This window comes from Anastrepha ludens, chromosome 5 (assembly GCF_028408465.1).
Source record: "Anastrepha ludens isolate Willacy chromosome 5, idAnaLude1.1, whole genome shotgun sequence".
NCBI classification, from domain to species: Eukaryota; Metazoa; Arthropoda; class Insecta; order Diptera; family Tephritidae; genus Anastrepha; species Anastrepha ludens.
The window spans coordinates 125,770,402-125,788,145 of NC_071501.1; the positions used below are offsets into that span (position 1 = coordinate 125,770,402).

The following is a 17,744-nucleotide window of genomic DNA, read 5'->3' on the forward strand; positions in this document are numbered from 1 at the left end:
TTTTGAGATTATCTCGTGAATTTCGAAAGTTACGAAAACTTTGTAAAATACTTTTTTGTAGATAATAATATTATCTACAACTTTCATTCAAAACTTTTTATTGTAAAATTAATAATAAAAAAGTTATAAACAAAATTACGCGAAAAATTAAGGGATGAATTGTTTTAAAGCGTAATAACTTTTTTTTTATTGATTTTATGGAAAATATCCATCAGAGCTTTTTTATAGAGCATTCTTTTGTGAACATTTTTGTCTAAAAGTTTTTTCCGCTATCTTTATTTAGTCGTATGATTTTGAGCTGCTAAGCGGAGCAACCAATACATTAGCGAAGCGCGTACATGATTACACAGGCCGACAAAATTTAACCAACATTCAGACCCAGAAACCAGACTATATATTTCCGAAGGTTTATGATGCGCTGAATCCAAATCTGGCCTCAGAATTGCTCTATCAGCTCTGGTTTTTGAGATATCCTAACCTAAAAGTGCAAAAAACACCATTTTTGCCCATATTTGAGGTTATGTAGCCTTGCAGATGTTTTCTTTCACCAAAATTAAAGGATGGCATCTTTAAATACAAGCCTTCTTTTTTCAAATGGCGTTTTGTTTGCTCAAATATCATTTTTTTTCGCAAAGATATCGCATTTTGAAATTTTCATGTTTCGAAATTTTCCTACACCTGAAAATCGATTAAGATAACATAGACATGATATAGTCGATTACTAATTTTCTTGAATTGAGTCTTATTTTTCTTAAAATTTTGTCTCACACCATAAGTGTGCTGACTCACCACACCCCTACACTATCTAACCTTTGGGTTAGCCCTAACCCCTAGAAACCACCCCTATCATACCGCGAGCAGGCTAACCCACTTAACCGCAAGCAGGCTTACCCACAAACTCCAAATTTACATACTATTAATCCATATATTTCAGGCCCTCAAACCCAAGAAAATTAGTAATCGACTATATCATGTCTATGTTATCTTAATCGATTTTCAGGTGTAGGAAAATTTCGAAACATGAAAATTTCAAAATCCGATATCTCTGCGAAAAAAAATGATATTTGAGCAAACAAAACGCCATTTGAAAAAAGAAGGCTTGTATTTAAAGATGCCGTCCTTTAATTTTGGTGAAAGAAAACATCTGCAAGGCTACATAACCTCAAATATGGGCAAAAATGGTGTTTTTTGCACTTTTAGGTTAGGATATCTCAAAAACCAGAGCTGATAGAGCAATTCTGAGGCCAGATTTGGATTCAGCGCATCATAAACCTTCGGAAATATATAGTCTGGTTTCTGAGTCTGAATGTTGGTTAAATTTTGTCGGCCTGTGTAATCATGTACGCGCTTCGCTAATGTATTGGTTGCTCCGCTTAGCAGCTCAAAATCATACGACTAAATAAAGATAGCGGAAAAAACTTTTAGACAAAAATGTTCACAAAAGAATGCTCTATAAAAAAGCTCTGATGGATATTTTCCATAAAATCAATAAAAAAAAAGTTATTACGCTTTAAAACAATTCATCCCTTAATTTTTCGCGTAATTTTGTTTATAACTTTTTTATTATTAATTTTATATATTACTAAGTTAAATCTTCTTTTGACTGGACTATTAGCCAAAGCACAATGAAGACTAGAACTTTCAAAAAATAATTTTATTTTAGGTAAATGGCAGTGCTTTTTTACCTCGCTTTGCTGCTCAAGTATTTTTATGAAGTTCTATACTGGAGGCAATCGCATTTGAGTGTACCTGGACGCGGTTGTTGTTGTTGTTGTTGTTGAGGTGGTTGAACATTTCTTAGCTGAAATGCTCCTAATTAGTGACCAGCACCGTTTTAATACCACTATCTCGTGAAATGATGATGAAGTTTTTTTTTTTTTTTTTTTTGTTTTTTTGGTTCCAAGTCAGATCCATTTAGTGAGGTCCAAGAATAGGAGCAAATCCTTTATCTCGATGACTGAGATCTCCTTAATTTGCTGTAGGAAAGGCTTACCGAAGGATCGGAGTCGTGCCCTGGCTAGTCCCGGACATTCACATAAATAGTGGAACAGACTTTCCTTCGCCCCTTCCGCTTGACAGCTTCTACAGATAGGATTGAAGGGTAGATTGAGTCTAGCTGCATGATCCCCTACTTTCCAATGTCCTGTAAGGGTTGCAGTGATCCGTGAAATGTTTGGCCGAGAGCATCCTAACAGGTCATTCGTCCTTTGGATTTTATATGACGGCCATGTGTTTTTTGTTGTTATACATGTAGGTATTTGCTTCCATCTTCTTTCGGCTAAAGCATGATAGTGTGAAGCAATAGATGCATTTAGTGTGTTCAGTGGGGTGGAAACTGCCACCGCCTCTGTTATGTCTAGTGTTGAGCCCTTTCTTGCTAGCTCATCCGCTATCTCATTGCCTCGTATGTTCCTATGACCGGGAATCCATATCCGGGTAATTTCAAGCCAATGGCTGAGCAGTTTCAGCTCCTCTCTACACTGTAGGACCAGTTTGGATGAAATGTAGTTGGAGTTTAAGGCCTTAATAGCTGCTTGACTGTCTGAGAAGATAGCTACTCTTGCACCAACTACCTTGTAGAGTTCTAGGGATTTGCATGCTTCTCTGATCGCTAAAAGTTCTGCCTGGAACACGGTGGCATAATCAGGAAGACGAATTGATTGAGATAGGTTGAGTGGCTCCGAATGGAAGCCAGCTCCCACACCACAGTTCATCTTAGAACCATCGGTATAGATTTCGATATCGTGTCTTCCAATCACCTCTCCTTTGCTCCACTCGGCTCTCGGTGGGAAGCGTACCGTAAAGCCTTTCTTGAAGTTTAGGTCGGGGACTGTGTAGTCTGATCCGTTTTTGAGCAGCGGGGGTCCCTGTAGGAGGATCTTGCTGTGACCGTACGGCCTTGTTGTCCAGCTTCCTATGTCTCTGAGTCTCACCGCGCTGCAAGTAGCTATTGTTTTAATGTGTAAATCTAATGGCAATAGATGTGTTAGTACATTGAGCGCTTCAGTAGGACTGGTGCTAAGCGCTCCTGTAGTTAATATACACGCTGTTCTTTGTATCTGGTTCAGCTTAGTTTTGTTGTATTTCCTTTCTGTTGCAGGCCACCAAAGTAGTGCCGCATATGTTAGTATTGGCCTTACAATGGCTGTGTAGGACCAGTTGGATAATTTTGGTTGGATACCCCATTTTTTTCCCAACATTCTCTTACATGTGTAAAGTGCTATGTTCGCCTTCTTTACCCTGTACTCTACGTTGGACTTCCAGCTGAGTTTGGGGTCCAGGATAACCCCTAGGTATTTTGCCTGTTTGGTTAGCGTGAGGCTGACGCCGTTTAGTTTTGGGAGATTAAAGTTTGGCACCTTGGTTTTCTTGGTGAATAGCATCAGTTCAGTTTTTCTCGGGTTTACGCTTAAACCACAGTCCGTGGCCCAATTGCTGAGTAATACCAGAGCTCCTTCCATAATCTCACTGATTGTGGTTGGAAACCTTTTGGTTAAATTTGGTGAGGATGTTGTTGGCGACTAGTAACCACAGTAGAGGGGATAAGACTCCTCCCTGAGGGGTTCCCCTGTTGACAGAGCGTTTTATCGTGCTGCTGCCTACCTCACCGATGATTATTCTAGTTTTGAGCATGTTCTCTATCCATTCGTTGAGACCTGTGTCTATGCCTAAACCATAAGGGTGTAACTACCTACTATCGAGATTAGAGACTTTATTATCGAAACAATTATGGGTTTTAGCGCACTGTTAGATCTTTTTGAATACATAGAAAGACATAAAGGTAAAAAAAAAAACAAAAAAATGAAAAACCGATTTAGAGTTTTTAATTTACTATGCCTTTCTAATATCGCAATGGATCGGCAACGTTCTAATTGAGTTGGTTTAAAGACCGACTGCCACTTCTACCTACTTCTTCAGACCTTTTTAAGTAAAATATAATACTCAATTTCGGTTAATGTGGTGCTACTAATAGATACCACTTTACGCAGCATGAAAAATACCCAACGATCTTCTAGCAAACGAGCGACATGTTTCAGGTACGAGGTAAAAAATATATATTTTTCCCTTAAATCGTATCGGGGTCGAATAATAAAATTACCCAAATTTGCAGATACTAATTTGAGATATTTCCGAAGATATAGCAATCAATTCACAAAGAGGTTAAACATTTCTTCGAGTGTCTAGCGGATTTGAAGGGAGTTTTCTCCACCTTTAATTTTTACGATTTTTATAAACTAAATGGTAGAATTAAAAAAAAAACTATTGTTTTTGTTTCTTAAATTTCTTTACTTCTACGGGGTTTTCTCATTTCATATAGCAGATAAATATTTTAAATTTAAAAGTTTTTTGGTACATCTGCCTCAGACAAGAATGCGGCTCTCATGAGGACATCGAAATGTATTTACGTCTTAGATAAGTTAGATTAAAATGTAGAATATGAGCGTTTCCAGGTCAAGCGATCCAATCATTTTGGTGAAATTAGTTTTATTTATTGGCGTGAAGAAGTAAACTGAAATTTTTTTCAAAAAAATTTAGAAGTTTTGAGATTTATCAATGTGGAAAATTTTGGTAGAGTGGTTTTTCAAGAGAAATATTTTTGGTTCTTTCTATTTTTATTTCTATTTTTAATTACTTACCAAATTTCTCGATTTATTTTTTTCACTAATACAATAGCTGAGATTCAGTTCATTGTATATTACAAATTTTGAACATAACTTCAAAAGTTAGGGGGATCTATGCAACTTTCAGGGATTGCTAAGCAAAATTACTTAAAATAAGAATATAAGGGAGTTGTTTAAAGAAAAATCTTTATTTGATTTTAGTTTGTTTTTTAGAGATTTTTTATTTTTTAAGTATATTTTATCATAAAAAAATGTCAATAAGGAGACGTTTTTATTAATTTGTTTAAAAATATATTCTATCTTCAAAAATTTACAAAAAAAAAGCTAATCAAAGGTTTTATACTTTAAAGAAATCTCTACCAAAATTTTGAACACATCAAAAAATTATATTTTTGCAAATTCTTTAAATTTATTTCTCCCAGCATAATTTCAGAAAAATTTAAAGCAATTTTGTTTATTGAATCACTTGATATACAGGGCCCGCCATCTATCGTTACGGTTTTGAACTAGGTATTATTTGAAGAATGGTAACACTTAGCTGTCATCTGATTTGACAGAAAATTAGTTTTACTCTTCCGCTGAACGAAAATGGTTGTGTATACGCTCAAAGAACGCTGGGAAATATTGCGACATTACTTTGAAAATCATGGTAATGTTGCAGAAAGTGTACGAAAATTACGTACGGCAATGGGAAGAAGAAAATCACCGAATGAAGCGTATGTGCGTTAATTTGCGAAAAAAGTAAGAGAAACTGGGTTGCTTAGTGACAAACCAACGCGTGACCAACCAAAAACCGTACGTACACGAAATGCTTTTTGCAGGCCTGGAAAAGAATGAGCCCCCTTTATTATTTTTTTTTTGTGGCGGTGAGGTTGGGTTAAAAATGCCTTCGCACCATATAGTAACCGTCGCTACTACATGTGTCGTGATTCCACTAAAAATATCCCTCCTCTTCTCTTGGATTTTTCCCTCCACCCGGGGACTGCTTCCGCATTGCTTCGAGGTAGAGGGCCAAGACGGCGTCCTAAGAAGGACACTTACTTACTCACCCTGTGTCCAGGGTCACCTGTTTTGAGAAACCTATGCTCCATGCTCTTCAGCATTACTTTCCATTTCGCGCTTCTTTTTTCGAATAATATCCTTCACAAAAATTTTTGATGGCATTCCATTCTATCATCATTTTCTCGATAATTTCTTCAGGTGTAAATACACCAATAGCTCGTTGCAGACCTGTTCTCTCTACGTTCCACCTCTCGCATTTAAAGAAGGTGTGCTCCGCATCATCATACTCGGTATCTCCATATATGCAGTTTGGTTGTCTCACTTTTCCCATTCGCCACAAATACTTGCGAAAGGACCCATGTCCGGACAAAAACTGTGTGAGGTAATAGTTAACCTCACCGTGCTTTCTTTCTACCCACTTTTTTAGGTCGGGTATTAGTCTCGCTGTCCATCTACCATATCGTTCAGAGTTCCATCTTGCCTGCCAAAGTGTGAGCGTTTGAACTCTAATATCGGAGAAGCGTGGTACTGGGATTCCTGTGTTTTTTGCCTCCCATCTCCGTTTGCGCTCTTGTGCTAGAATATCTATAGGGATGGTTCCGCTGATAACTAACACCGCTGCTTCAGATACTGTTCTGTATGACGAAGCCACTCTGAGAGCACAGGTGCGTTGCACAGATTGCAGAATTTTCCGCCGGCATTACACCCTTAGCGAATCTGCCCATATTTCGCATCCGTATAATAGAATCGAGTTCGTCGTGCCCATTAAAAGTTTTCGCTTGTTCTGCGTTGGACCTCCAAGGTTTGCCATGAGCTTACTTAACATGCCGCTTACTTTGGCATTACGATTACTTAAATAGCTGCGAATAATCTTCAATAGATTATTCGGGATCTTGAATTTTACCTTTAAGGTTTCAATTACGTCGTCCCAACTTAAACTGTTGAAAGCATTTCTAATATCCAGTGTGGCTAGTAATACTAAGCGTTTGGAGTATCGATTACCTGCCTTGGCTTGTTCTACGCTAGCTTTACACCTTGGATGGCTCCTAAGGTAGATCTGCCACTTCTAAAACCATACTGCCTGTCGGAGAGGTCGCCGCTGTTGTCTACGGCTTCGCTAAGCCTATGCTTTATCAGTTTCTCAAAGAGTTTTCCTGCGCTATCCAGCATACATAACGGTCTATAAACGGACGCTAATGTTGGGTCTCCCTTTCCCTTACTGATTAGTACTAGTTTTTGTTTTTTCCATATTTCTGGAAAAATTCCTTCTTTTAGGCATGCATTGTACATGTTTAGCAGCAAAAAAGGGCATTCGATTGCCAATAGTTTCGCGTTCGATTGCCAATGAATCGTGATTACCTCAATCTTTATAGATATGCATATTTACTTGTATATTTTAAAGTGGGTTCTTCAGCGAGTTGCGAGATACCCTCAGAACAAACAGTTTTAGTTTGGATTAGAGACTCCACACTAAGAGACTAGAATTTCGACGCTTTTTTCCTGTGTTTATAGTAATATTAAAAGGAATGCTACTCTTACGTGTCATATGTAAGCACACATGTATATAAATACATGCATACATTTAAATGTAGGTACGCACACACACATATGTACATACATCGTTATAAGCATAAAAAATCGTAGATGTCACTGTGCGACGTGCTTACAATTTCATCGCCACCGCATTTAGTTAAATCTCCATTTCCTGGCGCTATGTATGTGTGTGTACATATGTATGTAGTTTGTATGTGTGTATGTATGTATATTGTCTTTGCCGTACGCAAGCTCACACCTATTCGCCTACTTCAGCGCTTAGGTCCGTATGCTTATATGCATGTGTGCATAAATGTTTGCATGTTAGTTATACTCGTACACACATACTATATGTATAAACATACATATGCCCAATGTCTTTAGGAATGTCCGTATCCTTTATGCATTACTGTCATAAATAACCTTATTTGAGTGCGCATTATATTTGCAAAATAACAGTGAAGAAACAAAGTAGCGCTGGTGTGATCCAGCAAAGGCCTGTCCAGCAGGGGTGGTGTGGTCGAAGCGGGCGAAAGAAGTGAAGTAGGCGGACTGTAGCGGGTACAAGGGCACAAGTATAAGCTGCAGTTATCCGCTGCGGCATCTTCTGCATTTGAGCGTGATAAAAAAGAGAAAAGCACATTTTTTGGCACTTGCTCTTATTTAGCAAAGAGTGGATATTAAATTTATAGCTCCCTCGGGTGTAAACAAAAAAGGACAATGCCGAGTAGTGGTGTTGTAGTGGAGCAGTGGACCATAGTTGGCATGGTACCTATATTTTTACGACAATATATGCATACACGGATAATGTCCACTGTCCATTTCGAAATATAAATATACAGATTACTGGCTAAAAAGAGAGCCAACAACAACACGTATGCATAGCAGTAGCGATGGCACAAAAAGTGAAAACAATCTGCTGTTTTTTGCGTATTTCATTTGGTATTTTGGTTTGTTAATCTATTATCAAGGGAGAGTTGCTTTGCCCATTCATATACAGATTACAAGTGCTCTGAGGATACGTGCTTACATGTGCATGCACGAATTTCATATACTACTCACATACACACATACACGTGTGCATGTGTCTGTCTACGTGTTTAAGTGTCTTGCTAAAATATGCGAACATACATAAGCGTATATTTACATATGTGTATGTGTATGTACATAGCTGCCCATAGTAATTTGCTTCCGCATAAGGCGCTGGAGCATTAGAGAATAAAAAAGGTGATTTGTTGTTGCGCTCTTTGCACTCCACTAAGGGTTATTGCTTTTAAAAACTCCTTCAACAAAGCATTGACTTTAGCTTAAAAAGTCAATTGATCTCCATCCGTACATTCTTACATTCTTCTGCACTCCGGCGCTTTGCCCATACAGTTTTAGGCAAAAATGTGAGAACTGTGTCCACTACTTAGCAGCAATTACAGAAATTTGCATTGTGCGCGCCCATAGCCGGAAAAGATAATCCCGCCTAGCTGACCACTTTCAGTCGCAAAAACACAACCAACACCAACACCAAGGCGAGCACCAACTCTGATGTATACAATAAGAAAATTAATTGTTTTCCTGCCATAATTGCTGGAATCAGCTGGAATTTTGCTTTGTATCTGTTGCCCCATAAAAAAGTTCAAGAAACAAAAATATTCAAAATTGTGGGAAACTGCAGGCTGCAGACCTTTTGCCTTAATTTTGGTCCGCATGCAAAGCATCTGAGGTGAGGCAGCATGCAGTGCCATTAGAAGTATTCTCATACTCTCACATACAGGCTTACACATACATACATATACACGCAGGTCTGTAGTTATGTGTGCGGCACTTTTCTTCAAGTCCGTACTTGTTGTCTCCTTAGGGAACAGGTAGAAAAGGTAAGTATTTTGCAATCATTCTTCAGAGATCAAAGCATTAGAGTGCATTATTTGAATATCTGCGCTGTACATCTGCATTGGACAAATAGTTATTTATGATTAGACGCTCAGTGGGTTGTCGTTTGGACCTTTTTTGTCTTTGCGTGAGTGTGTTTTTTACTGCTATTTTGCTACGCAGGATTTGGGAGGATCGGACTCATTATGAATTCTGTATTCTTATGAAATCAAAAGGAGCCGTATAATAATGCACGCAGCCTTATTGAAGCCGAAAATCTTATATGTGTAGATGATTGCGGATCACAAAAATTTTTTTGTTAGAGAAGTCTTTATGTATTTATACAGTATAAATATATATACAGTGACACAAAAACTGTAGGGACCTATACTCAAACTGACAATAAGAAGCAATGTATGTGGATCTGGAAATTATTAACAAAGACAAACAAATATGGTTTGTAGGGCACAGAAGTATTGACATTTTATTGAGAAAAATCAGTTTATGCTAAAAAAAAAAAAAAAAAAAACAGAAGCTAATTTGGCAAGGCCTTACCGAAAATTTTTATAATTTTACCGAAAAACCCAGAAAACCCCCGCAAAAAATTAATATAAAAAAAATTTTAGTAAAGCGCACAAAAATCTTAATAAGAAAAAGCTATATTTTTGTTTAAAGTTTAACCGAATATTTTTTTAAGCTTTAGCGATATATAATTTAATTTAAAGAAAGAAAACTTTAGAAAAACGTACAAAAAGGTTAATAAAAAAAATAAATTTTTTTTTCGAAGGTTTCACCGAAAAATCACAGAAATCCCCGACAAAAAAGCCTTTAAGTAAATTTCAATTTTGTTTGTTACATTTTTAATAAAATTAACTTAAAAAAAATTATACCCCTCCACAAAAAAAAAAATTATTTAATTTATCAAAAGAGAATTAAAGAGAAAAGAAAATATATTATTTCTAAATAATAAAATATATATAATAAAAACCATAAATACAAATTTTATAATTACTCATCCATTCTGAGCAAATAGTCTAAATTTTGAACCTTTACTAAGTGCATGAGAAATGAAATGATTGCTGGTTCATATTTTGCACCGACGCCACTGAAAGAGCTACACTGGGGTTACGGGGAAACTTGTTGAGTTCTAGCATACAAAATTACTGTGCAAAGACTAATGGATTCAGAGGGACTTTTCATTTATTTTAATTTTTTTTTTTTCATTTAGGCCGGCATTTTGCTCGACCCCCATAAGTTGAGTTTTTTGTATACAATTTCACATATTCGGCATTTAATTCTTAATTTTTTTGTCTGCTTGCAAACACGGGTTAGTCTTGATAAAGTAAAGTAATGCATTTAAATAATTTTGTACAAATAAAACTATGTTTTTTATATATTTTATGAATAAGTGCTATAGAATTTCGCGTCGCGGTTGGAAGAGTTAAGCTGCTTCGCCGTGGATGTTATAGCATTCATCTATATATATAAAAATTAAGCCGAAAAAAAGTGTGCATTTGTCCGGGGTAATCTCAGCAACGCGTGTAAGGAAAACAATGAAAGTTTCACACATTGTTGGTGCTTCTTTGGCAAAGGTTTCTGTGAAGTTTGGTTGAAATCCGATAACGCGTGTGTGTCGGTTAAGTGAGTGTGTTTTTGCTATTTGCCGCACGTATTTTTTGTACCGCACATAGCATTCATTAGAATTGAATACATTGTGGTCGTGTGTGTCTGGGCCGATTATTATGAAATTTGGTATATATATATATTTTTCCACGGTGGAGGTTAGTATAATATGCTTATTGATTCCACTCGCCACTAAGTGGCGCTGCCGAAGGCCAAAAAGAGGACCCGGGTAACCCTAGGATGTGTTTTTACATTGTGGGTATCAAATCAAAGCTACTGATGAGTGCTTTAATACAGAGTATTTTTTAAATCTCTGAGTGACCAGGGTCTCGAGATACAGCCGAAAAGGTGGACCAAGGTACCCTGAATGTGTTTGTACGATATGGGTATCAGATGGAAGCTGTTGATGAAAGCTTTTAAGTGAAGTAATTTTTACTGCCCGTTTCCGGGATAAAGAAAGGAGATGGAGCTGGAGATGGAAGAGGAAAAGGAATAGCTACAGGAAGAGGAAGAGGAAGACCACTTATTATTAAAAATTAAAAAAAAAATTCTAAAAAAATTTTAAAATGTTACATATACGCTTATTATATAAACGTTAATCTGAAGTCAGTTATAGTGAAAAATTCATTGTATCATTGCCGGCGTGATTGGTGATCGTTTCCTTAATTTTTTGCAGAAAGGTTATGCTAATATGAGATATTACCTATTTCATTCATATATAATATTTACGTATTACCTGTGTACTCACAAATATACGGTTAAAGCAAATATATGTCAGTTCTTTTACTTCGCCTGGAAAAGTTCATATAAATTTAAGAAGAGTAAATAGAACTTATTTTATATCAGACTTCCCGCAAAAAAGTCATTTGCACCTGAACGCATAGCTGGGTTAAAGCGGGGGGGAATAGAACAGTTCTCTTCTCCTTCTCCGCTTTTTCGCACACGTAATTGTATGGGATGGCCGCCGTAGCCGAATGGGTTGGTGCGTGATTACCATTCGGAATTCACAGAGAGGTCGTTGGTTCGAATCTCGGTGAAAGCAAAATTAATAAAAACATTTTTCTAATAGCGGTCGCCCCTCGGCAGGCAATGGCAAACCTCCGAGTGTATTTCTGCCATGAAAAAGCTCCTCATAAAAATATTTGCCGTTCGGAGTCGGCTTGAAACTGTAGGTCCCTCCATTTGTGGAACAACATCAAGACGCACACCACAAATAGGAGGAGGAGCTCGGCCAAACACCTAACAGAAGTGTACGCGCCAATTATTTATTTTTTTTTTTTTTTTTTAATTGTATGGGATGAGTGCACGATGGCACATAAAAAGTCACTGGAAGCGCTTGATATGACATTACGAGATTTACGTAGTAAAAATGAAATGTTTGGTCGTGCCTTAGTGCTGCTGGCAGGTGATTTTAGACAAACACTGCCTGTTATTCCTCGAGCAACTGTAACAGATGAATTGGCTGCATGTTTGAAATCATCATATTTGTGGAAACATGTTCAAACACTCAAACTAACTACAAATGTACGTGTTCTAATGCAAAATGATCCATCAGCTGCTGAATTTTCACAGCAATTATTGGATATTGGAAATGGCAAAGTTCCTGTCGATAATTTAACTGGCTTAATAACTTCACAACCAAACTTTTGTCAATTAAGTCAAACGAAAGAACAGTTAATTTAAAGTATTTTCCCAAATTTGCCTCAAAATTACAAAAATCATGATTGGCTTAGAGAACGGGCCATCATGGCTGGCAAAAATAAAGATGTGAATGAAATGAATGCGGCTATTTTGGCTAACATACCAAGTCCAGAACAAACATATCGATCCGTTGACACTGTTACAAATCAAGATGATATTGTAAATTATCCCACTGATTTTTTGAATTCCCTTGATTTACCTGGATTACCGCCACACATGCTAAACTTGAAAATAGAATCACCGATTATTATGATGAGAAACATAAATCAACCACGACTATGTAAAGGCACTCGATTAACAGTTAAGAGATTGATGAATAACGTCATTGAAGCAACAATTTTGAATGGAAAATACTCTGGTGAAGACGTTTTAATACCGCGAGTAACAATGATACCATCGGATATGCCGTTTGAATTCAAACGTCTTCAATTTCCTGTTCGCCTTGCATTCGCGATTACTATTAATAAGTCACAAGGCCAAACTCTATCAATTTGTGGTATTGATTTAGAATACCCATGTTTTTCTCATGGCCAACTTTATGTTTCATGCTCAAGAGTTAGGAAGCCATTGGTATTGTTCATTTATTCAACAACGCATGGAAAAACGAAGAATATTGTATACCAAAGAGCATTACAATAAAAAAAGTAATAAAGTAAATCACATCAAACGTTTTTTAATTGCAACTACTATTTAAAACTTCTTTCATTACTATTCATGCGCGAGACTTTTTATAAAAAACACACAGTATTTTTCGGCTTAATTTAATTAATTAATCTAGATTTTTTTAAAGACGACCAGCGGAACGGGCGGGTTTTCGCTAGTTGCATATAAAAATATATCTTCTTTGTTCTGTATATATAATGTATGTATTTAATCAAGTTTTAGATGTTACAAAAATCGTCTACAGTATTTATCTATGCACCGCAATGAGATGTTCACTATGCGCGAATGTGCGAAAGACCGTATATTTTAACCCAGGCTTGCAACAGGTATTCTGCCACAAGTAGTCTTCGTTTTAGTATTTCTTATATAATTAGATGGCGCTCAGAACTACAGTCAAAATAAAATATAAATTCAAAATGCTTCAAATTTGCCAATTTCCAGCTTTACGCTGATGACATTAAAATATTTGCACCCACCAGTCTGCAATCCGACATAAATAGGGGCAATGGATGGTGCTGCATAAATCAGTTGCCGCTTAATACCAATAAATGCTTTCATGTAACTTACAGTAGACATATGATAGCTTTGTAGACTTCTTATAGTATTGCGGCAGCTGTCTTACAATCTGACCAAAATGAAGAACCTTGGCGTTGTATTTGATGCCAAGCAGACTTATAATAGTCATGTCGATTATATTCTTTCTGGCTCAAATTCGTTGTTAGCTTTTATTCACCGAAACTGTTAGGCGTATATCAGCCCCTACACTTAAATCTCTGTATTGTGCATTAGTGAGGTCAATACTGGAGTATACAGTGTTTATTTGGAGGCCTTACACTAAAATTCTAACTAACCGCTTTGAGCCAGTTGAAAAAACAAATTCTAAAATTTCCACGCTGCTCACTAAATTTTTCTCTACCACTACCTTCTTATTATTCATCAATGAATTCAAAGAGTAACCTCAAACCAATTTTCCGACTGACCATCCATACTGTAACCATCCTACAGGTATATCTCTATTGCTTCCACTGCAATCCAACCGGGTGTATTACAATGGTCTTCTTGACTTAGCTTGGACTTGTCCAACCTCAACAAATCTAATCTAGACTATTCTCGTTGCCAACTAATTAGCCTGCCTACACTTGAGGATAAAAGATACCCATTTTGCGTGCTCATTTGTCATTAAGGGGACAGATACCTGGAAAATTTTTTTTCATTAAATGTTAATATAATCCTTTAAGAATATGTCAAAAAATTTTTAGAATGTAAATTTAAGTATTTCTTATATTATAGATCGTCAACCGTGGCGACTCTATTCTTTGCGTTTCGAAAAATTTTCGAAAAAATAATTTTTTCGAAGCAAAAATAGTAGGAAAATTCGCCCCAAAATTCATTTTATTTGAAGCATTTTATTCCGCGAATTGTTTTTACATTTTTTTAATTCATATAGAAATTATGACAATAATAAACAAAAAACTATTTGGTTTTTTGTATTCAGGTCACTGACGCCGATGCTACAATGCCCGCCGATTGAGAAGCTCCGCTGCGACCTTCCTGGAGGAATTGAGTGTACATCCGCCATTTTAAATGATTTAAATAAAAAAAAATTATATTATTTTAATGTATAAACTGTATGCCAATTTTGAAAAAAATATATTGACTTCATTTTAAATAATTTGAATGAAAATCAGGGAAAATATGGCCGTTTACAGGTATCTACTTCTACTTAAATATTTGCGTACGTTTTTCTCTGCGCTACAACGCTAGTGCTTTATCTTATCTCCTGTGTTTAATATTCGTCCTAGTTTCAATGAGGCTAACACTTACATCAATGTTAGCTGTGTGGTCTGTAAGAATATCTTGTATTCTAAGACTTAAATACAGTAGATTCTGTTTTTATGCGGTATATATATACGTTCCGCAAGAAACAGCATAAAAAAACAGCATAAAAAAAGCTACCAGTTCTATAGTAAAACTATATATTCGTTTCAAAAGTGCTAAGAACCGCATAAATCCGAATTAATGTATTGTAATAAAATCGCATAAAAAAAGGGTACTAGTCCCATATTATAACTATAGATACGTTCCATAGACCGCATGAATCTGAAATAATTAAATAAAATCGCACAAACAAAAATTTGTATTTTTGAAGATTATATCTTTATTTAAGAAACGTCAGAATCGAAAAACAAATTTACATCGTCAGAAATAGAATCAGACCATACCCGCATGTTGCGCATTCGGTTAGGATTTGGCGTAAAATCACTTTCGTCACTTGAGGAAATGTACACGTCTGATCTGGATGGTGATGCAAGCGGTTCCATACTTGTAGGGTTAGCATTTTTGATATAATCTGTGATGAGTTTTTGCTTAGCTGGTTTAGAATCTTGTTTATATGTACAATTCCCGATAGGTCGACATGCATTTTTTAATTAAAAAAAAAAACCGCACTATTTCAAACCCGCTTAAAAAAACCGCATAAATACAGAATTTACTGTACATATAAAGAAATATGCTTGATACATATAGCATATGAATGTAAGGTTCCTGTAATCATAAACTTAAATAATTAAAAAGAAATAAATAAAATGTCAACAAATTAAACTTTTTCTGAATATGGCGAAATGATGGAACCCAATTTAAAGCGTTTCTGTGAGTCTTTCAACTTCAAGTTGTGTCTTCCGCTTATTTTAGACTTTACATCCAACAACTCTCGGTTAAAGCTACTCTAATCTTCTACATAATTTCGAATCTCTAGAAAAGAGAAGGACAGAGATTTCTTTTTCGTTTATTTTCAGTGTTGTTAAGACCCTGTCGACTGCTTTAAGATTAAATTTGCGAGTAATGCGTCCATTGCTCGCGCACTTCGAGACTATAATTCACTATCCAATTCCAGCCTGCCTGATTTTGCTTTTCTAAATCTAATTCTGTAAATATTTTGAATTTAGTTGCTTTTATAGTTTCATATTGGCTGCTAAAATTTGGTTGTTTTTTTTTTACATTTTTGTCTAGTCTATAAGGTAATTTGTTCTGCAGATTATTAAAATAAAATTAATAAAAAATAATTTTTTCTAATATACTTTTTCCAAGTCTGGATAATTCTGTTCTTATATGTTGCCCGTTATTTTGAGTCCATTTATAAATCAAAATAAAATGTTTGACTAAAATTATTAATAAAAATAATTAATAATAAATTAATAAGAAAAATTATACTTTTCTGTACGGCTCAGTTAATTCGTGTGGAAATCAGAACTAAAGAAAAGAAAATCAAAAAAAAGTGTTATTTTTATTTTTTCTGATTTTCTTGCAAATTAACTGAGCCGTATGCTGCCCGTTTTACTGAATTGCTTCACCATTTTTGTCCAGTAGACCACTACTTATATAATGGTTGAGTTAAGCTACAACAACATTTTACGCTAAACTCACATGCGAGTTTGGACGCCTAGTAAATGGCTTTGCAACAGTTCATGGGTTTCATTCAGAGTTCTTAGTTCTATGCACAAAGCGATTGGATAGGATTTATCACTATAGAAATGTTAGGGTCTGACGTTTTATACGCCAGTGGCTACTAGACAAGCAAACTTCCAAACAAAAATGTTTAGGAAAACGATGCTCTCGAATTGTACGCTGATTGCAAGACACTTAAACGCATTTGAATAATCACTTTTATTAAAATTAAATTAATTTATTAAAATTAAAAATCGAATTCCTTTTGAAATTATGTTACGAGTACTCGAATCACTTTTCAATTCTCTATTTTTATATTTTATTTAATATTTTTATCTCAACATTCTTCATCTTTGCTACGGTACATACTTGGCCGATGTCCAACTGTGGGTGCATTATCCTCAATACTCCGTGGCATCAACTCTGTGGGTTCAGTTTTGATAAAAATCCTTTCATTACACAATTTCGCACTTTCGTTATCCACCAGATGTTGTTGTATTTGCAGTTCATTAGTTGACTGCTGCTCATTGGCTACGGTGGGCGAAGTCGCCGATTGTGTTCCTGCACTCCAAAGTGATTGTTGCTGTATCACCATCATATTTAAAGTGTGAAACAAAAACTACTTTTGAACAATTCCACAAATTTCCAAACACTGACTTTGTTCATTTGTAAAGGAGACACTTATTTTTTATGCTTTGTAGAATTAAATTAAATTTATATTTTGCATATGCAAATTAGTTTTATGTTTTCAAAGTGTAGTCGTAATTCGCGACCCGCTAAGGACGAATGCAATTGGCAAACGTTTGGTTATCACGCAATGAGGCCGGCTCTCTTGGAAGTATCTTGCTGTGTGCGCAATAGAAATGCAACTGAATCGCAGCACAGATGACAGTTGGCCACCGCACCGCACCGCACCACACCACACTTTCTCGTACTCATTCATACAAATCTACAGATGCCAGTAAATACGGATGTGTGTGAGTTGCTTTGGCTTGGCGAGCCACCTTCTTGAAGCCACACAAAAGCGTACGAGTCGATTGCCTTTACGATTTCCAATTTTGAAAATGTAAATAATGAAAATCTAAAACCCGCTTGCTGCCGAGGCAATGAAGAACGTAGCCACCAAGGCTATTGAGTAGGTTCTCATTTGTATGTTCTCGAGCGAGTGCAATCAACGCATTTGCAACTCTGTCTTCATGCATAAAATGCGCCTGCAATAGTGTTGGTGCACTTACCATACATAAATCTGCGTACTTATGCTTGCCAGTATCCTCACGTTACGTATCACACACACAC

The 17,744-nt window shown here is 36.1% G+C and overlaps 1 protein-coding gene across 1 annotated transcript in view; it reads right to left on the reverse strand.

Annotated features, from left to right (window-relative positions):
* The window catches only part of LOC128863917 (POU domain protein 2), a 39,396-nt gene extending 21,929 nt beyond the window's left edge, over nt 1–17,467 (reverse strand). Inside the window, exon 1 of the mRNA XM_054103338.1 lies at nt 16,818–17,467. Coding sequence (XP_053959313.1) covers nt 16,818–17,046 — 229 coding nt within the window. The 5' untranslated portion in view covers nt 17,047–17,467. The remainder of the gene's footprint in view (nt 1–16,817) is intronic.
* Between the last annotated feature and the right edge of the window lie 277 nt (nt 17,468–17,744).